This window comes from Lagenorhynchus albirostris, chromosome 2 (assembly GCF_949774975.1).
Source record: "Lagenorhynchus albirostris chromosome 2, mLagAlb1.1, whole genome shotgun sequence".
NCBI classification, from domain to species: domain Eukaryota; kingdom Metazoa; phylum Chordata; class Mammalia; order Artiodactyla; family Delphinidae; genus Lagenorhynchus; species Lagenorhynchus albirostris.
Window position 1 is genome coordinate 154,434,336 of NC_083096.1, and position 21,598 is coordinate 154,455,933.

Below are 21,598 nucleotides of genomic sequence, written 5' to 3' on the forward strand. Positions count from 1 at the left end.
TGGGGCAGCTCCTCTGCAGGCACGGCCTGGGCCGCCTCTGGCTCTTCCCCAAGTGGGGCCGTGGGCCAGGGTGCTGCCCTCCCCACCGTGGACGGCTGTGCGTGCCCTTCCAGGCCGGGGCCTCCCCCGGGCCCGCCTGTGTGGATCTTGGCCGTGTCTTCCGGGAAAAGTAATCCTAGTTCTTGTACTGCTGCCACGCAGCCAGGTCCCAGGTGTTTTCAGAGGTTGCACCTGTGACTGACCTGTCCTGCTGCAACGGATGACGGACCGTAGTCCCTCCCGTGCTGCTTCCCTCCTCTCCAGGCTGGCCCCGAAGGCACACCCTTGCCAGACCTGCGGGGCAGCTGAGGTCAGAGCTGCTGCAGCAGTGCCTCCGTGTCCTGTCTCTGACCTGCTGCCAGGCGGGCGAGGTGGCTGAGCCAGGCCCCGTTCCTGCCCTCACACCTGCTGGTCTTGAGTCTAATGGGCACAGTGGCCCGTCTCAGCGGCCCGTTCACTTATTGTTCACTCGGTGAACCGACAGTCAGAATTGTATTACAGCAGAGTCCAGGACCCTTCTTTTGCCAGGCCGTGAGCTTGGTGCCGGGGAGATACAAGAAGCCAGAGGTGGTTCCTGCCCCGCCCACAGTCCCACCTGGAAGTTGCGCTCCGACGCTGTGGTCTGTCACTTGCTCTAGGCTCGCCTGTCACCCACACCAGCCAGGCCACCTCGCAGCAACCCGCTGTGCCGAGGCTGAGCCCCGTCAGGTGCTCAGTCACCAGAAACCTTGTCCAGGGCTGCCACCTGCTCCCCTGCCGCCTGCGAGTGGCTGTCTGGATCGAGTCTCAGCATTCAGAAACTGCTGTGCTGGGCTGGTTCCCTCAGCCTTTGTCTCATTTTGGGCTGAGACCAGGTTGAGCCGGGGGTGGGGTGGGGCAGCCTGCTGGCCCCAGTGCCCCCAGGTCAGTTCCTGCGGAGGGATGGAGGCCAGGCCTCCCTCTGCCGCCCTGTGCCAGCCTGGCTCTCTGCCTTCAGGTGGGGCTTCATCCCCTTGGGCTGGCTGGGGTCCACTCCCGTGGCTGGGGTCCACAGCTGCAGTATTCCTGGCTGGGGCCCTCACTACTTAACAGAGGTGTCCCTCTCACTGGTGGCCAGCTGTGGCTGTCAGAACACGCAGCAGTGAGGCCAGGAGAATGCCGGCCACTCGGGGCTGGTGTGATGTCCAAGAGACAAGGGAACGTGTGTGAAGTACTCAGAGTCGGCATGGCTGGCCCTAGGGATGATGTGGCGATGGGGAGCAGGCTGGCCTGAGGCCCCAGGAGGGAAGACTGGTCACGAAGCCCTTGTGAAACAAGGGCAGGGTGGGGGCAGGGGGACTTCGTCACTGGACCTCCCTGATGGCCCTGGGAAGGGGAGACCAGTGGACTGGCCAGAGAGGCTGGTTGGGGGATCATCAGGGGCCGATTGCTCACCCTGTCCTGTGTAAGGGCTTCCCCAGAAACTACTGCATGGTCATCACCTGTGACTCTTGTGCAGGTGGTGACCTAAGCCTCAGACCTGAGGTTCCTAGTCCAGGTGTTCTGGGCTAATGGCCAGCCTGGTGGCCGTGCCCTGGCTCCCTGCCTTCCCGATACTGGGCCAGGGCTGCAAGTGACAGGATCGGGGGGCTGCACACCTGCCCTCCGGGGAAGGAATAGTGAGCCCTGGTTTGTAAGTGACAAAACTAAGGCAGAAGTCAAGGGATGGAGTGCTACTGCAAACTGTTTCCAGAGAATATTTAATAACAGAAATGTTCAAAATATGTCATAGATTGAATAGTTCAGATCACCAAGCAGCGCAGAGTACGATCCTAACTTTGTAGAATACCCATATATTATATAAGGAGACCGACAGGAGTGTGCTAAGGAAAGAAGCCTGGCAGGAATTATTAACCCCGGTTGTCTCCACGTGGTGAGATTGTGTGTGTTTGTATTCTGCTTTTGATTTTTAAGAGTGTCCCCGACACACATGTAATATTTTCTTAAGTGAGAAAAACTTTTTATTTTTTTTTTAAAAGAGGGCCAAATGCTCGCTCAAGGCTTCCCAGTGAGGAGACAAACCCCAGAAAGTTTCCCCTTGAGCTGCACTAGTGAGCAGGGCCGTGGGAGGACAGAGAGGGGGCAACGCTGCCATGTCCCTGCTGGCCGCTACGCACCCCCCCCCCAACGGAGGGTCCACACCTCACCCCAGGAGACTACCAAGTTTTTATTTTTTTAGGAAAAGCACAGCTTTGAAGTAAGTACAGCAGCACCTCCAAGGACACATTCTGGGAGGAGTGGGTTTTAATAGGAAGGCACGCGGGAGAGGCCCACATTTGCAAATTCATCTAAAATAAGGCCACTAGGGCTTCCCTGGTGGCGCAGTGGTTGAGAGTCCGCCTGCGATGCAGGGGACACAGGTTGGTGCCACAGTCCGGGAAGATCCCACATGCCGCAGAGCGGCTGGGCCCGTGAGCCATGGCCGCTGAGCCTGCGCGTCCGGAGCCTGTGCTCTGCAACACAACAGAGAGAGGCCCGCGTACCGCAAAAAAAATAATAAAATAAGGCCACTAATAATGCTGTTCATTCAGCGCAGGTATGCAGACCCAGTGCTGAGTGCTCCGAACAGACCTGCTCCCCACACTGGGCCCGTTCTACAGAGGGAGGAGCCGGCTGCCCAGTGCGCAGTGTGGTCAGATCAACAAGAGGCAGAGCCAGGGCTTGTTGCCAGCGGGTCTGCGAGCTACAAAGCTCACCCTCTCCTGTCACAGCTTCCTTCCCTATGAAGTTACAGGGAATTTCTTGAAGAATGTCACCTACTTCCCTACATAGAGACACACAAGAATAGGGCTTCGCCCGATGAGCTGGCCTCTGGGCCAGGATCACGCTTCGGTTATGAAGATGTCACCAGGGGTGAGGCGACAGAGCAGTGTGCCCACACAGCATGGCCCCAGGCGCTGCTGTTCCTTTGGGCCCACCCTCTCCGGCAGTGCTTTACTTTGCCACCAGTGAGCCTGAGCTGACCGCCCTCATTTATGCTTCTCATGTGCAGCCTTGAATGTGACCCAGACTGCCAAGGGCAACCAGATAAACGAGGTGGGCCTAGTGACTGACCACTGCCACCTCATCAGCTTTCCGTCCTTAATTGTCTCCCTTCTCTGAAGCCTTTTCTATTTGATTTCATTTGGTGGCCACCTGGATGGCTGAAGGTGCTAGAAGTGTCAGGAAGGCCATGACTGCTGGACTTTTGGCTTTATTGCACAAAACGGGAGTCGTATCACAATCCTATGTTCCTTTTGTTCTGCACCTCTGAGGGCAGGGCAGTCCACATCTTCAAAACATTCACTTCATAAACTTCCCTGGTGCCCCAAACCATGCCAGGTTATGTGCTTAGGCACTGAAGAAACCTAACACTGACATTTGTCAAACGTTTCTAAGCCTCCACTGCCCTTGATGTTGGAAGGAGAGAGCACTGAATAAGGCCCTGAAATGGCAGGTTTCAAGTCCTAGGACAGCTGGGCACTCAGGCCATGTCTTGGCTCTCTGAGAAGAGATGGCCAGAGTGGCAGGCAGATTCTCTGGCTGGAATGGCCTTTGAAGACGTGAGAGTCCTTGTATGCCTCATGCCAGAGACAGGAAACTGAACCCTGGATCAGGGGGCACTTGCCCAGACATCAGTGGCTGAGCTGGAGCCAGAATACGGGTCTCCTGACACTTGGGCTGGTACCTGGTCCGCTCACTGCCAGCCTCAGCTCAAAGCCCCAGGCTAAAGAGGAGACCACCAACTTCCTCTGTCCATGGGGAGGGTCACTTCCTGTGCACTGGCTCCCAGAGGCCCTCCCAGGTCCAGGCGGAGGGGCTGCTGTCCTGCAGCAAGGCCCCAGCCTCCACCCCTGCTGCCAGACCTGCGCTCCCGGAGCCCCTCCTTGGGGCGCAGAGTGAATTCCACGGCTGCACATCCTGGGCTGTGCCCGTGGGTTGGGGTGGGCCCAGGCTGTGCTTTTAATGACACAGTATTTCAGGGTTCGGGCAGCTGGACGCAGTCCGCTCCACCGGGTAAATTACAGGCTTACCAAGTCAGAAATCAAATAAACACTCCAGCTGCCGGCGGCCGCTCCAAGGAGAGCAGAGGTTTCCGGGAACCGCCCCACCCAGTTCAGCTTAATTGCCGCCTGTCACTCCCCTGGGACCGGGGCCTTTTCTCTGGCTCACAGGCCCCGAGAGACAGGACAGGGCTCCTGGGCACACAGGGTGACGCAGACCTGGCTGAACAGTCTGTTTCTGACAGCTTCTGGACACGGGCAGGTGCTAACAAGCCTTGCCCTCGCCCCACGCCTGGCCCCAGGCTGCCCCGTGTCCCAGAGCACTGGAGGCAGGAGATGGCAGAGTTTTTTCACTCCACATGCCAACTCTAACCTGTTGGTGGTGGCCACCTGGAGTTCTGTGCTGGTCATTTTGAAATTCTATCCAGATTTGAAAGAAAAAATATCAAGGTTGATTACTGATGACTGCCGTGCAGAAGGTTAAGGGAAACTGTCACCCGTGCTGGGCATTGTCACCCTGGGCCACCCGATGTATCCACCATACTTGGCTCAGCAAAAAGATAACTTCCACAGACCTGAACTCCTGATGGTTCAACATGGTGACAGACAGACGGGGTCATAAAGCCCCCAGGATTTTTTGTTTCCCTAAAGTGTCCATACCCTGCACGTCTTCCCCAGACAGCAGAGGCAGGTCAAGGGAGGAAGACAGGGAAGATGAATGCCATCGGCCTTGGCCCTAAATCATGCTGTTCATTTAGCTCTTTCTGGAGGCGACCCACATGCCTCCTTGTGGCCAGCGGTTTGGTAATTCAGATCCACAAATATAGCCCACTGAGGGCAACTCCACACTCTAACAGAAATGCCCAGAAATGCCCAGTTTTGCACCTGGGAAGGGCAGGCATCTGGAGATGGACTAGGACCTGTCTACACATCCCCAGACCGTGTCGTGGACGGTGAAGGGCCTGAGGTGGCCATCCTAGGCTGCAGGTGCCTCTGAGTTTGTCCCACATCCGCCCACAGCTGGGCCAGCAGTGAACAAGGGCAGGTCCTCAGACAGGACTCTCTGCCAGCCCCAAAGAACGGTCAGCCCGTGCCTCTGGGGAGGCGGCTGGGGTAGGACCCTGCTGCGGACGCAGACCACCAGGCCGGAGTTCCACCACCGCCTCAGGCGCCGGGCGGGGGCGGGGCAGAGGGGCCTGGGGAGGACCAGCCCCTGGCAGGATGTGGGCAGCGGAGGGGCGCCCTCGCTGCCGCCCTGCCTGAGAAGGCGTTAGGGGGTGCCCCCTGTGGTGGGCTGACCTGACCCGGTAGGGGCGGCGCAGCAGGCGGGGCGGGGCCTCAGTGGCAGCCGCAGGCGCGGACCACCATGTTGCGGTGCTTGCGCAGGATGACGTTGTTGCTGCTGTCGTAGTAGAGCACGGAGGTGGCGCTCAGCTTGGTGGGCGCGCAGCACGCCTTGGGCACCGCGTCAGGCTTCATCAGGTGCACCTGGCGGGGAGGGGGGGCGGCAGGCAGAGGCGTGAGAACCGCGAGGACCCCGTCCCAGCCCCCAGCTCCTGCCGCCCGGGCTGCAGCCGCTCGCCCCTCCCCGGCGCCATCTCGCCCCGCAGCCCGGCAGGTGCTGGCGCGAACTCTGCCCCGGCCCCGCCCCCTTGGCCACCCCCACCCCTCCCCCCGCCCCGCCGCTGCCCTCAGGCCCAGCCTGGGCACCTGTGGCCCCTGTCACAGCCCCTCCCCTCAGGACGACCCTGACCCTGCTGGCCCCCGGCACGTGTGCCAGGTCCTGCCTGCGCCCCTGCAGCGGCGCCCCCGGGGTCCCCTCTGCCCCTCTCTCCTCCCTGCGCTTCTGCAACGTCCCTGATGGTGTTTTGTCCACATGAGCTGTTTCTGGTCCGGCTCCCCTTCCAGACTGGGAGCCGGTGAAGGTCCGTGTTACACCTGCTAGCGGCCAGACTTCTAGGCTCACCCTTGGGGTGTCCGACAGTGTTGTTTCTCAAAGCACCTCCACCCCTCCTAACAATTTCTAGGCAGAGATTGTTCTGGGCAGATGACCACTGAGGGCACAGGGACCGAGTCACCTGCCCAGTTCCATGGCTGAGGCCAAGGCTGCGGCACGACTGGGACCTGGCACGGGGATTCCGCTACCCTCCTCCAAACAGCTCTACCCCTAAAGGCAGCCCGACTGAGTGAGCTCTTGCAGCTTCCACAAAAATATTTATCTGGAGACTCGGCAGGATGAGCTGCCGTTCACCCTGGACTCTTCATCGGGGCCCCACATGGAAGGGCCCGGAAGGCAGTCCCCCAGCCTGTCAGGGGCTGGAGAGAAAAGGGAACCTGCTTCCATCCGCCGGGACCTCCCAGGCCGCACGGAGGCCGCTGAGCAGGACCTGGGCGAAGCCGTCTCATGGGGGGCCCTGTCCGGCAGCCTGGCCCCCGGTCCCCAGAGCCCAGCCTTACCCCAGAAGCCCCAGCTCTGAGCAGCCTGCTGCCAGGACAGGCTCCATCACCCCTGACCTTCTTCAAGGAAGGCAGCTCCCCAGGGGTCCAGCAAATCCCATGTGACCATTGGGAAAGGAGGCATTATCCCGGGGTCCATGCTGCCTTAACTCATTTGCTCTAGGGCATCACCTTGAACAACCTGTAACTGCAGTGTCCAGGTCAATGTTCTAGAAAGAAGCCTCAGCACTAAAAAACATTTAAAACACTTAGCGATAAGCAGCAGCAACAGTGTTCCTATTAGAAACTTTTTCAGCATTTAGTTTCCCCAGACACCGGGGCATCAAAAGCCTGTAGAGACACAAAGAGCCCAGAGGGACCCAGAAAAAAGAGCCAACGGGAAAGGAACAGGAGGGGAAACCAGAGGGGCACGGGGTACCTGGTGACTCCTGCACAGGAAGAGGGGGCAGAACACACACGTGTGTCACCCACCCCGACCCTGAGGGCGTGTGTGACACACAGGAGGCCGAACGTGCCAGTGAACATGGTGCACGTGTGTGTTCCGAGGGCACAAGTAGCCGTGTGGGATGCCCGCCTATCATGCACGGGCTGTGCCTCTGACCACCAGCAGGCAGGCCTTTGTAAGTCTGGTACCCACCGCATGGACGTGCAAGTCCCCCACGTGCACGTGTGTTCAGGTGCACGGGTTGGGGGTGGTCCACACGGGGACCAGTTTCTGCACGGCTGTGGGATTTCACTGCACGTGCACGCAGAAAGGTTTCTGTAGGCCAACTGGCCCGAGGCAGGGGAACGCAATCAGACTCACAGGTTGCATCAGACCGAAACTTTCCGGACCACCCAGTTCCCGAAACTGACCTGGAGACTTTCCGGACCACCCAGTTCCAGTAACTGACCTGGGGACTTTCCACCGGCCCAGCCTTCCCGCCTTTCGAGGGGTGGAACTAACGGTCTCTCACGATACCCGAAAAGACCACCAAATAAGGAATACCCTGCGCCCTCCCGGATTCACCACACCCCTTTCCCTTCTTCCCCTATAAATTCTGCCCAAACTCTCGCCCGGGCGCGACTTCTCTGGCCACTTTCTCTCGGACCAGTGAACCTCGCCCGGTAGCGTACCCGAATAAAGCTTGTTTAAGCTCTCCTCCGTTTTTGGTGCCGTTCATTACAGTTTCCATGTAGAGAAAGCTCCCTGACACAGCAGTGCTGCCATCACCTGCTGGCTGCACGCGCCCCTCTCCTCCGCAAACCCCTCCCCTGGGCGTCCAGGCAGAGGGACGCGGTACTGACCAGGGACTGCAGGATGGCGTGGTTGGTGGCGTTCATGCAGGAGTCCAGTGGGAAGGAGCACTCCCCTTCACAGTAATAGGCTGAGTAGCCTTGGGGGGCGATGACCCAGTCCTGGGGGCAGGTAATGGGAGAAGGTGAGTCCCATCCATGTGCCCCTCCCGAGCCCCCCAGTCCAGCACCTGTCACAGAACAACTCAGGGCTGCCCCTTACCCTCCCTCAGCCTCAGGGCCCACCAGCCCACCCTCGGGCCCTTCCCAGGGCAGTTTCCCCCAGAGGTCTGACATCCACCAGAAGACCCTCAGCAGACAAGGCTGGGCACGATCTCCGTCCCCTTCATGCGCCATCAGCGCTCAGCTTCGTCCTCCCCAGCCCACCCCCAGTCACAGCAAAGGCCAGAGGCACTGCCCACCCTGGCCTCAGTTTTCCTGCTGCAGCTCTGACATTTTATGGCTAAGGATTCAGACAGTCTCCATTTTCATGGTTTTCACAAAAAAAGCACTTTTCACTACAGAAGCAACACATTCTCCCTTTAGAGAACTTGGAAAAACACAGAGGAAAATAAAACAAGAAAATGCAAATCCCCCATGTTTCTACCTCCTCTTGGACATACACTTGCCATCTTCAAGGTGGGGACTGTCATTTAGGAAAGAAGGAGAGTCAGGAATTACCAGCCAGCCAAGGTCCTGGAAGCTGACATAGAGCTCATGCCGACGGCACACCTGTCGGCCGTGGGAGCCGTGGACGTCGTCTGTGGGGGACAGAAGGGGCGAGGTCTTTGCTGGGGTTCCCGCTCTGTGCACCCACCACGGGGAGCTCCCGGGGCGGGGGACGCCCTGATGGGCTCATTTGTTGAGTAAATGAACGATGGGAAACTAACCCATTTGGTCTCATAAAGCCCATCTCTGCAGCTCTGCTGGCGCCGTGACCCTGGTCAAGAACCTTCGACGGCTCCAGATGATTCCCCGTGGTTACAGTCACCCCACGCTCAGCCCAGCCTCCCCTGACTTTCTGCCTGTGACTCCCCATGGTCCACTCAGCAGCCCGGGGACCCTCTGCCGCCCAGCAGCCGCTCCTCCTTTCCTCCGGAGACACCCCTGACCTCATACGCCTCTCCAGCCACGCCCATTCCAGAGGACAAGTGGCTCCCACTGAGGCCAAGCAAAGCGTGGCTCCCCGTGAAGGAAAGCAGGGCACCAGGGGGCTCTGGTCCCCAGGGGCTTGGCCTGGTAGGGACACCTTCACAGAAACGCTTGGATCCTGCAGGGCGCCCGGGGCAGCACCGAGGGCCACCAGGGGCACCTGATTTTGACGGGGGGGTGGGGGGGGCCTGGTGAGCCAGGGAGGGCAGGAAGGGACTTCAGGGCAGCAGGGGCAGTGAGGGCAGATGCTCAGAGCCCTGGAGACCGTGCAGTGGCTGGTCCCCAGGGTGCAGGGGCAAAGTGGTGTCAGGAAAGGTGGCTGGGTGACTGACCATGAGCCTGACCCCACTGAAGCCAGGAGGGTTGTGTCCCCACCACCTGGTCCCCAACCTCACCGAAGATCCCCGGCAGTTTGTTTGGGGGCGGCAGCTCGTTGGTTCTTTTCGGCAGCCTCCTCCTCAGGGGCCTCACCGCCCGAGGGGCTCGGACGGGGCCGGCGCTCGCCCTGAAAAAGGTGACCACGAAAGGCTGTTGGGAGCGCGGTGCCTCTTGCCCCAGCAGACCGGCCAGGCCAGGATCCACGCTGCGCCCTGAGACGGAGAGAGCAGAGAGGGCGGTCACTCGAGGGTGGGGCCCTGCACAGGGACACAGCAGGGACCTCTCTGTGGGCGGGCCAGGAGCATGGAGCCTGAGGCTGCAGGGGACCCACTGGGCCTCGGTTTCCTCCTCTGAAGACCCGAGTCCCAGGTCCAGCCCCAGCCCCCAGCGGGCAGGTCTGCAGGAGCGGGGGAGGGTCCTCGGGAGCACAGGCTCGGGATTAGTGATGGTCCAGGGCACCGCCCGTTGTGACAGCGCTTTACAGCTTTCAGTCAGTTCACGTGATGATCTCAGCCAGTCTTCATGGTGACGCCAGACCCATCATTTCCCTGAGAAGCATCAGAGCCCCTCGGTGACGGCTCAGAGCACCACTACCGGGGACTCTCAGAACCAGGGTTCCCATCCATCGCGGGGCCCCGAGGCCCGAGTTCTGCCTTCCACCCCATCCTTTCTGGGGATCAGTGTAGGATTTACAACACCCGGCTGGCGGGAGCGGCTGCCAGGACTCAGTGCTTGCTCTGCTGAGCACCGCCCAAGAGCAGGCCACTCACCGACGCCCCCAAACGAGACCCCAGGCTCCGCGGGCAGAGACATTTACCCCAAGTCCATGTTCAGACACGTGCATCTAATTCCAGAGCCCTCCTTATCCATTTAAGTTCTCAACCAGCGGGTTTGTGGTTTGAAAAGGAAGAAAGAGAGAAAAGGCTGTGGGCAGAGACATGACTGGGCAGTGATGCTGGTAAAGTGGAGCAGTGATGCTGGTAAAGCTGGGGTTTTACCCGCAGCTGCTGAAGCCTGAGGAGGCCGGAGAAACACACTGCTCGTCCCCGGAAAAGCCACCTCCACCAGTGACACTATCTTCCTGTGCCTCTTTGCAGTTCCAATGACCTCTTGTGTTTTGATTGTCAAAGTGATTATAACAACAACTGTAAAGAACCTTAGAAAAAATATCACCCATAAACCCCTCCCCTGCTACAACGCATCATTTTCATTTTTCTGGGATATTTTCATATGTTAATTTAAATTGTGAGCGTAAGAAAGAAGTCTGTATTTTTCCCAATTTTTCCACGTAAACATTTTCTCGGTTGTTAAGTCTCAACTATGAACATTTCAAATGTATAAAATTCCTTTGAGTAGATACATCTGAATATTTAGATATTAGTTCATCTTTAGACATTTATTTCCTGGCTTTCATCATAAAGATGAGAATGTGATGGAACCTCTTCATGTCCTTTCCCTGTGGAATTTTCTCACACTAAACAACAGGGCATGACTACAAGCTCACTGTTAATGTTTCTTAAAACCCAGGGCCGAACATCCCACTTCCAGGTGCATTTCACCCCAGTGTTGCAGCAGTGATGCACAGGCATAGACACACAAGCCCATATATGTATGTGTACACACACGTGTGCATTTATACAGCTAGTGTACACATGTGCACATACATAAACATGTGTGTTCTATTAGTGGGTCTCATGATCCTCCTCTGCACATTACAGGTCAAGGACATCACCGGCCCTTACACAGCTGTGCTTTAGCCCTGAGTCCATAGGCCAGAGTTGACTAAACAACTAATCGACCAGAGACTAACCTTTGACCTATGACATCACCTGCCACAAACATGCACTGGGCCCATCAGAGGTGCCACTCAGGGATGACCCTGCTGAGACAGGAGCTGACACTGGAAGGGGCCCAGAAAGAAGCCGTTCGGGGAGTTTGGGTCATGGCACGTTAGGGTCACGAGGAAGAACAGCAGGCCTGTGAGGATGCAGAGCCACAAGACACACAGCAGCCCTTCCATGGAAGGCCCGTGAGGGCACCAGGAGGAGGCCGTGGAGCGACGGGGGCAGGCGGGCAGCTGTCGTCCACGCGGCACTGGAGCGGAGCTCCACACCTGGTGGACACATGCGGCGGCCTTGGCCGGCAGCCCTCCAGGCCTGTGTGTGCAGCCGCCCTGTCCTGTGAGTCCCTGGAGAGCCCTGTCCACTGAGAGGCCAGGGAGACCTTCGGTGCTCCCGAGACTGTGCTCACTGTAGGCTTTTCTTGTGCGACTGTCTGGTCAAGGATCGTATTGGGGTCTCCTGGGCGCAGAGAGATCGGGTCACAGGGCAGGCCCTGGCTGTCCAGGTGGTGGCCCCCAGGCTGCCTGGCTCTGGCGGGACCCTTTCCAGAAAGCAGAGGCAGGAACTTCAGGAACCTCTGAGGCCCAGGGTCCCTGCCTCTAGACCTGAACTGTGAGGGTGCTGGCAGGCATGCTGTCCCCTTTGTGAGAGACGTGGGATGTGTGGCCACACCTCGAGATGGGGGCCACACTGTGGCCTCCCCCAGCACGCAGACCCAGATGAAGATGCTGCTCCTCTGGGCCAGGAAGGCCCCTGACACCTCCAGCCTCCCCCCATTTCTGAGTCTACCCCATCAGGGCCCGGATGTCTTGGCAGCTCCCCTGCCCTATCCCAGCCCTGGGGATTCATGCCCCCTCCCCTGGGCCAGGCCAAGATTGCTCCCATCTCTCCCCAAGGCCTCTTTCTCCTCTGGGTGCCACCTGCCCCTTCCCTGCAGCCCCTGCCCCGCCTCAGCCTGCGGTCATGGATGTGACCCTAGTGCCACGTTGAAGGACAATCAGGACGCCTGGCTGAAACCCTTGGAGGGGATCCAGCTGTGACCAGGTGTGCTTTTGTTCCACAGGTTATTTATTTCCTCACCGCATGAGAACTAGGAACTCAATGCTTTTCCTTCTTGCTACTGTTTAACAGACCTGTAACTCGTCTGCTTCTGGAAACCTCTGCCTGTCCCAGGCTGACGCTGGAAGACGTCTCCCACCACGCAGGGCAGATCAGGTCCTCCTCCCCAGAAGCCCCAGAAGGTGCTGCACAGTCCACTCAGTGACGTCCATCCACTGCCCGCCTGGTCACGGTCCCCTGACACTCTGTGGCTGTCCCCTCAGGGGCACTGTCTCTCCACTCCAGGATCCGGGCCTCCCGTCAGGGTGAGGCCGCAGGGAGCCTCTCTGAAAGGCCTTCCTTGACCAGCTGGAGCTTCCTGTTCTTACCCACGGGCTCCCATCCATTTTGTGCAGCCCTAGAGCCGCACTGAGAAAGCGCAGCCTCCATGGCAGGCCTGGGTTTGAACCCCACACACGCACGCACACACACACGCACGCAAACGGAAACTCATTTTTTTCTGTCTAGTTTGTGAGACTGTGGATTCAGGATGAAGTACGTCACTGCCCCTCATGGGTTTCAAGGGAGTATGAACAAGAGGCTGGTTTAGGCTCCGTAACAGAGAAGGGAATAACTGTCTGATCTGGACAACACAGGAACGCTATGATTTGAGATGAGAAAACCCATCTAAGTCTATCGGTCAGGTCTGTAGAACTCCTCCCATCCTAAGTCGCAGCCTTTGGCCACACACAGGCGAGCCGTTTATTCACAGAGGAAACTTCTCGGAGAAATGTCTGCACCAACGGTCTCTCTGCCTTCAGTTGCCCCTATTACCAGTTTACTGGCCGCCTAAACCGTCTTGCTTCCCTTCTAGAGACATCTATTTAGCTACGAGGAGGAGGAGACATGTGAGAGGCAGGGGAGGTGAGGCTACAAAGAGACAAAACTTAGTGACAAAATGAAAGGCCCCCGAAGGAAAGTCAGAAGGGCCAAAGGAAAACCATCTTACATTCAGACAGCGTTTCTCCCAGTTACAAATTCACATGTAAGTGTGTATGTTTTTATGGTTCTAATAAAACAGTGCCTTATATAGACTCTTCTGCCATCTTCATAGACACCATTCTGCCATCTTCTCAGTCTGCTAGCTTTCCCATTAAAGTTGTTCTTCCTTGTCCCAACAACTTGTCTCCTGATTTGTTGGCCTGTTGTCTGCTGAGCAGAGTGGGCTTGGGCTCGGCAACAAATTTTGGTGAGCCGGCCAGGACCCTGGGTGCTTGTGGCTAGTTGGCCTCTGTTGGGGAATTTTCAGGTAAGGCCCTAGCAGCCACTGGGACCATTTGTCCTGAGGATCTTTCCTTCAAAATTCCCTGAAGTGGCACCGGCTGCCCCAGCGCTGGGCAGCTGAAGTGGGGAATCAACATTTGGGAGCCAAATGGGTCTCACATAGAAGGGTAAGTAGCTCCAGTGTATACGACTGGGAACATTTTCCCCTCTCAGTTTGGGCTTTTTTCCTTTAAGGGAAAAGCCAATTTGTTCGTTTGATTGGGGTACCCTGCTGGAGAGCGGAATTGTTGTTGGACTCTACCTGCTTTGTGAACCAGTTTGTTGGCTTTTGTTTTGCATTCATTTTTTTTTTACATCTTTATTGGAGTATAATTGCTTTACAATGGTGTGTTAGTTGCTGCTTTATAACAAAGTGAATCAGCTATACTGCATTCATTCTTGATGGAATCTCTTTGTGCTTTTGGTATTAGAATTTGCTTGTGCTTTTTGTGTTTTGTTGTTCTTGAACTTTTTAAAAATTTTATTTATCTTTTTGGCTGTGTTGGGTCTTTGTTTCTGCACATGGGCTTTCTCTAGTTGCAGTGAGTGGGCTGCTCATTGTGGTGGCTTCTCTTGTTGTAGAGCACAGGCTCTAGGCGCGTGGGCTTCGTAGTAGTGGCGTGCGGGCTCTAGAGCGCAGGCTCAGTAGCTGTGGTCCACGGGCTTAGTTGCTCTGCGGCATGTGGTATCTTCCCGGACTAGGGCTCGAACCCATGTTCCCTGCATTGGCAGGCAGATTCTTAAGCACTGTGCCACCAGGGAAACCCACTGAACTTATAAATATGGGAAATACTTCATCTGTCCCTAAGGAAAGCCCTTTGGGGCGTATCTTAAATAAATGGGCAAAATATAGCTGTGGGTCTATGACTAAAGAAGAGATGATATTTTATTGTAATAGCGTGTGGCCCAATATATGTTAGGATCAGGAGAGCAGTGGCCATTGAATCGCTCACTTATTATACGATCTTGCAGTTAGAATTGTTTTGTGAAAGAGCAGGTAAAAATGATGAGATTCTGTATGTAGAAGCATTTATGCTATTGTAACAGGAGGAAAAGAAGTCAGACTGCTGCCACCTTATGGTACAGCAGTCGAAGGAGAAAACCAAGGGAAAACCTGTTCTACAAGAGGAAGGGGAGAAAGTGAGAGTGGGGACATGTTATTTTGAAACTTACACCCCCCTCTGGCCAGCCCGGCTCCCCCACTGGCCGAGCAGACTGCACCAGCAGTTGTACTGGCCACCCCGTGCCCACATGCCACCAACATATTCACCGCCTCCTGTTTCATTTACTTATGGGGATCAATTAGAAGTTCCTATGCTAACCTCCGGGGCACAGGCGCCAGGTTTGGTGTCACCATCTAAGACCTGACAGGGCACCCAGTTTGGACTAGGAGCCACTTCTGGAGCAGGGCAGTTTCCCTCGCACCAATATCCTATAGGAGGCCTTAATGCAGATGTGTTTCTTAAACCAGCTGGGTTTCTATGGATGCACAAGCCATTCTCAACATCAGATATGTTTAATTGGAAAAACTATAACCCTACTTACCGAGAGGACTCCCTCCGCATGACTGAAATTTTCACTTCCGTCTTTGCCACTTACCATCCCTCTTGGGCATTCACACTCGTATGAATATGATACTTACTGGGGATGAAAGAAGGATGGTCACTGACAAGGCTAAAGAGGAAGCACACTAGCTTATCCAGCAGATCCAGATGGAACTCCAGAAGCAGATCTGACAGTTCCTGCTGCTGAGCCTGACTGGGAGCTTAATAATGGAGGTACCCTGCTCCTAAAGCATTATAGGAAGTGTATCTTAGCGGGTATTCCAAAGGGAGTACCTAGGCAAAAGAGCTGAAACAAAATTCAGGAGATACAACAAAAACCCATTGAGGATCCATCAGAGTTTCTAGAAAGAATTTATCAATCTTATAGGTGCTACACTGATGTAGATCCTGAGACCCCCGAAAATATGAGAATATGAGGTAAATATGACCTGCATTGGGCAAAGTACCCAGATATAAGAAGAAAATCACAAAAGTTAGGTGGTGCAGTTGGAATGAACCCTTCTCAATTGGTAGATGTTGCTTTTAAAGTGTTCAACAACAGGGAACAACGACAGAAGCGAGAGGATGCAAGACAGAATGCCACATTTCTGGCAGCAGCATTGGATTCCTGGAAGGCAAGTAACTGGAAGGGAGGTAAGTCACCATTGAGGAGGGAACAATGTGCTTACTGTAAGGAGGAAGGGCGTGGGAAAAAAGATTGCCCTAGACTAAAGAATAAGAAAGAAAACAATAAATGAAAGATGGGAGCCTCTCATATGGTAGAAAGAGAGGAACACTCTGATGATGAATGAAGAGGCCTGGGGGCTCCCTTGAACTTGAGGCGTCCAATTACAATTTCCCCACAGGAGCCCCAGGTACCTTTGATAGTGTGGGACAAGTTGATTGACTTTCTGATAAATACGAGTGCAACAAACTCTGTGATAAACACCAAGGTGGCACAGAAAACATCTCAATCCATCCAGTTCATGGCAGTTTCTGGAGAAGTACAAAATTTTTCTTTCTTACAACCTCTATGCCAATGAGGAGAACTCACCCTGAAACACAGTTTCTTATGTATGCTGGTGTGTCCAATCCCTCATTTGGGCTGAGGTCTCCCTTGTAACTTAAATGCTCAAGTAACTTTTTGCCAAGACAGCTTGACATCAGGGTCCCACCAGCCCACACTGTAAGCCTACAGATGGCATTCATGGATGCCCCAGAAAAGGAGACAGAGCTCTTCCCCTGCACCCACCAGAGGTCTACGAAAGGTAAGGCTGGAAGTGTGGGCTGATAGCGCACCAGGGAAGGCCAAAAATACATGGCCAATGCAAATCCCCTTAAAAAGGCACACTGGGACATCTAATCTAAAACAATACCCTCTGAGGCGAGAGGCCCCAAAGGGAATTTAGCCAGTTCTCAAAACTTTTGAAAACAGGACTGGTTAAACCTTGTAGGTCCCATTTAACACCCCTATCCTCCCAGTCAAAAAGCCAAACTCAACAGAGTATCCCTTTGTCCAAGACTTGAGGGCTATTAATGAAATAGTCCAAGATTTGCACCCTGTGGTATCTACAACTTACAACTATTCTGGGAGAATTCAGCTGGTTCTCAGTCTTGGACTTGAAAGATGCTTTTTTTCTGCATTCTTATTGCAGAAGAATCACAGAAGCTGTTTGTTTTTGAATGGCAGGACCCAGCAACACAGGTAGTCCAACAGTATTGTTGGACAGTCCTGCCTCAAGGATTTAAGGATTCCCCTACCTTGTTTGGGGAAATGTTGGCTAGGGACCTTAGAAACTTAATATTGGATGAAGGACTCTTACTCCAATATGGGGATGATTTGCTCAGAGCAATCCTTGCATATGATGTGTCTACAAAATACCATAAGAACGCTGAATTATTTGGCCAATTGTGACTATAAGGTGTCCCAGAAAAAGGCCCAAGTATGTAAGAAACAAGTCACATATCTGCGTTTTGTCATTCCTCCAGGACAGCGGGGTCTTTTGCCTGATAGAAAATGGGCAATTGCAGGCTTGGGAACACCCAAGCCTCATAGACAAATGAGAGGGTCTCTGGGAATGGCAGGATTTTGTCGGATTTGGATCCCAAACTATGGATAGGCTCATACTAAAGCTCCTCTATGAGGCTTTAAAGGAACATGAACTTGAGCCCCTTACTTAGACTAGAGTACAAAAATATATAATGGGGCCGAACCTACAAAGGACCAACCAGCAAGCCACTCCAAATTGCATGATTTGTGCTAAAAATAACCCAAAGACTGCTGTCAGGCCTCCCCAAATGGGAACTCAACACAGAGGAACCTGCCCCACTGAGGACTGGCAAATAGACTTGACTCAAATGCCTCAAGCCACAGAAAATTTCAGACACCTGCTAGTATTTGTGGACACTTTTTCAGGATGGGTGGAGGCATATCCCACCAGGACAGAAAAAGCCTCTGAAGTGGTTAAAGTCCACCTTAAGGAAATTATCCCCCTCTTTGGACTGCCTAACCGCCTTCCAAGTGATAATGGGCCTGCTTTTGTCTCCACCATAACCTAACAAGTACCTAAAGCATTGCGAATTAACTGGAAGCTACGTTCATCCTGGCAGCCACAATCAACAGGAAAAACTGAGAAAATGAATTACATATTAAAAAGGAGCATTGCTAAAATATGTCAAGAGACTAATTTACCTTGGGATAAGGCCTTGTCAGTTGCCCTGCCACGGATCAGAGGGGCTCCCAGAAGCAGCTCAAATTACGCCCCACTGAGTTATTGTATGGTAGGCGCCTGCCGGGGAGGGAGAATCTATAAATGCTCTGAAAGATCTAGCAGTTGCCAATTATGTTAAAACTCCGGGCACTATACTAACCTCTGTTCATGAGTTTGCTTCCAGTAGGTCTGCCTATACAACTGAGGTAGCCCTACATCCTTTCCTGCCTGGAGTCCTCCTTAAAATCTAGAGAGAACAAGGGCCTGAGCACCATCTGACTACAAGGTGGACAGGACCACATGTGGTATTACTTACCACACACTCATCTGTCAAGTTAGCTGGAGTAAAGACATGGATTCATCACACTTGGGTTAAAGTAGCCCCACTGTCATCAGAAAATTACCCAACTCCTGAGAGGCCTAGAGAGCAATGGGCTGTGAACCCTTAGAAGACTTAAGGTTGCTCTTCAAAAAGGATAAGTATTGAGATTAAAATTTCATTGTAGAAGGGATTTCATCAGGTTCAAATAGTTGTAGATAAAGAAAGAGAATTGTATTGCTTACTAAAAATTTTAAGGAATATTCCTGACCCAAAACTGATCAATTCCATTTCACAACTACCCCCTCATCACCGCTGTTCAGTGGGAAGTAGCCAGAAAGATCATTGCCCCTTTTTCCCACAAGATCATATAAAAGGAGCCTGAATTGGGACTAGGACAAGATGGGTTTTTTAGATGCTAGTCTGCCATCTTCTCCATCTGCTAGCCTTCCAATTAAAGTCGTTCTTCCTTGTCTCAACAACTCATCTCCTGATTTACTGGCCTGTCACGCAGTGAGCAGAGTGAGCTTGGGCTCGGTAACAGTTCCTCCCCCATCACTTTTCCCATATTTCATTATCCACTCACGAAAGTAGGCACTTCAGTGAAACCTTTCCCATGGGATCATCTCAAGCTGCATAGAATTTAATGTAAATACCACAGACAGGGAGGAGGGTGATTGGAGCAGAGCTTTCTCAGAACTCACAGGACATATAAGGTCAGTGCCTCTGTTTTCCTTTTGTTTTTAATTAAAGGCATGTCCCTCTCGAGAGAACAAAGCCTATCCAGTGGCAGCCAGTCTGGGATGGCAGGAGAAAGCCGGCCAGATGCTGGTGAAATGTAGAAATGTGATTGCGGCTTTCTCAGGATGCAATCCAGGAGGTTAAAGGGAGAAGCACACGCTCTGGGACCAAGGTTCACTTTCCAGCTAGGTTTAGACGTGCTGCATGGGTCTGAGATTCGAGGAGATGGCAAAGGTGCTCCCCGTGCTCTTTTCAATGTCCTGCACCATCAGGCCGTCCCAGAGCTCGATCAGGGTCAGTCCTCTCACGTCAAACACAGCCTCCTCGGTGATGATTTCACCTTCTCTGTCAAAGCGGTCCACGCACCAATTCCCAGTCAACAGTCTGGTGCATTTCTCCAAGATTTTGGGTTCACTGGCCTTGGTGGAGTGCTCCATGGTGACCATCACTCTGGTCTTGGTACTGGACACCAGATCCATCGCACCCCCCATTCCTTTCACCTTCTCGCCGGGTATCATCCAGTTAGCCAGGTCACCATATTTGGAAACCTGCATGGCTCCCAGCAAGGTTAGGTCGATGTGTCCCCCTCAAATCATGGCAAATGATTCATCGCTGGAGAAAAAACAGCCCCCAGGAAGAAGGGTGACTGTGTGCTTGCCCGCGTTGTTGAGATCGGCGTCCACCTCCTCTTTCAGTGGGAACGGACACAGCCCAAGATTCCATTTTCACTGTGAAGATGAATGGTTATAGTGGGGCTGATGTAGCTGGTGGCCAGAAGAGGGATTCCTATGCCCAAACTGGCTCACAGGCCGTCCTCAAAGTCAAGAGCTGCCTGCTTGAGGATCCGTGTCCTTATACTATCTGCAGACTTGCATATTTCATCATCCTCTTTCTGCATCGTTAAACGCTCATTTCTTTTCTCATATTTTCCCCCCTGTATTCCTCGATCTAAGTAAATGTTAGGAACATGGATGTCCTCTGGGGCAAACGGCCCCAGGTCCACAATTTCTTCAATCTCCACCACTGAGGTTCTCGCAGCTTTGCACATGGGCACGTTGAAGTTCCTGGCGCTGGCCCTGAAGATGACGTTTCCTGCCCGGTCGGCCTTCCACCCTTTCACCAAAGCAAAATCGGCCGTGACGTCGTGCTCCAGAAGGTAGTGCTGTCCGTGGAACTCCCTCACCTCCCTGGGCGGACTCAGGATGGCGATGTGGCCGTCCTCTAAGCACTTGCTGGGTGCGCCTCCCTTCTGGGCCAGGGTCCCGCAGGCCGTGGGGGTGTGGAAGGCGGGCACGCCGGCGCCCCCCGCGCGGAGGCGCTCGGCCAGGGTGCCCTGGGGTGTGATCTCCAGCTCCAGCTCGCCCGCCAGGTACCGGTGCTCGCAGAGCGAGTTCTCCACCAAGTACGAGCAGACGATGTGGGTGATCTGCTTGGTCCCCAGGAAAAGGCCGAGCCCGAAGTTCTCCTCCCCCACATTGCTGCTGACCACGGTCAAGTCCTTCACGCGCGTCTTGAGCAGCGCCCCTATCAGGTTCTCCGGGATCGCGCAGAGGCCGAAGACCCGTACCATGATCCTCGCGCCGTCCGGGATGTCTCTCACGGCCTCTACGGAGTCCGCGTAGGACTTGGCACGCGCGCGGGCGCTGCTGGCGAAGCCGCACACACCGCCCGTCGCCAGCGCGGGCACCGAGCGGCCGGCGGGGACCCGGCGCCCGAGCGCAGACTCCAGGAGCCGCAGGGCTGCCATCGTCCGCTCCGCTCCGGCTGGGGCTCCGGCCCCGGGCCCAGCGGGGACAGGCGGCGGCTGTGCGCGCCCCGCCCGCGCGTCACAGGGCAGGGGGCCCCCGGCGGTGATGCGGCCGCCCGGCTGGCTCCTCCGCCGCCCCGCTCCGTCTCCGCGCTTCCCGGGCCGCGAAGGCGGGAGGCGGGACCGGTCCGGACCGTCAGGCGGGACTGGAGGGATCCGGGGACCGGCGCACGCAGGCCCCGAGGCGACGTCCCTCCGGAGAAGCCTGGGCGCCGTCTCTTTCCTCTCCATCGTCACCCTTCCTCCCCGGCGCGCTACTCCCGTCCCCCCGCCCCCAGATCCACCTGCACGTCAGCGGTTCCCACACCTGTGTCCCCAGCACGTACTGTCCTGGAACCACATTTGTCACAACTAATCAACCAATACTGGTATCTTATTATTTACTAAACATCACGATCTATTCAGATTTCATTAGTTTTCCAGTGTCTTTTTTCCAGGATCCCACCCAGGGTCCCACATTGGCATATAGTCATCACAACTCCTTAGGCACCTCTGGGCTGTTACAATTTCTCAGACCTCCCGTGTTTTTTGATGACCTTGACAGTTTTTAGAAGTACTGGTCAGGCAGGTGTTCTGTAGAATGTCCTTCAGTTTCAGGTTGTCTGATGTTTTTCTCATGGTGAGACTGGGGTTCTGGGTTTTGGGGACGAAGACCATGGAGGTGAAGTGCTGTTCCCACTCTGTCAGATCAAGGGTGTCTGGGAGCTACATGACGTGTTCATGGGAGCCTGAGCACCCGGCTGAGGGGTGCCGCTCAGGTTGCCCCTGCAAAGGTACTGCCCCAGCCCCCGGCATACTTTGGGAAGCAAGTCTGTAAGCGCAGCCCACACTGAAGGAGGGGGAGAGATGCTACACCCCCTTGAGGGGGAGTGTCTCAGAGGGTTGTTTTATAGAACGCTGAATCAGATCCTGTCCCCCTCCACTGCTATTAAATAAGATGACATTTATTTCAGAGTTACTGTTTTGCCCACC

General features: G+C 54.8%; 2 protein-coding genes across 2 annotated transcripts in view; both read right to left on the reverse strand.

Moving 5' to 3' along the window:
• Positions 1 to 5,323: 5,323 nt before the first annotated feature.
• The window catches only part of LOC132514917 (bone morphogenetic protein 8B), a 40,287-nt gene continuing 24,012 nt past the window's right edge, over positions 5,324 to 21,598 (reverse strand). Inside the window, exons 4-7 of the mRNA XM_060140474.1 lie at positions 9,320 to 9,514; positions 8,454 to 8,533; positions 7,785 to 7,895; positions 5,324 to 5,528 (exon numbers count right to left, since the gene is read on the reverse strand). Coding sequence (XP_059996457.1) covers positions 5,379 to 5,528; positions 7,785 to 7,895; positions 8,454 to 8,533; positions 9,320 to 9,514 — 536 coding nt within the window. The 3' untranslated portion in view covers positions 5,324 to 5,378. The remainder of the gene's footprint in view (positions 5,529 to 7,784; positions 7,896 to 8,453; positions 8,534 to 9,319; positions 9,515 to 21,598) is intronic.
• Positions 19,011 to 20,566, reverse strand: LOC132516470 (succinyl-CoA:3-ketoacid coenzyme A transferase 2, mitochondrial-like). The gene is given in 2 exon segments (XM_060142875.1): positions 19,011 to 19,525; positions 19,528 to 20,566. Coding segments are annotated over 2 exon segments (1,554 nt in total).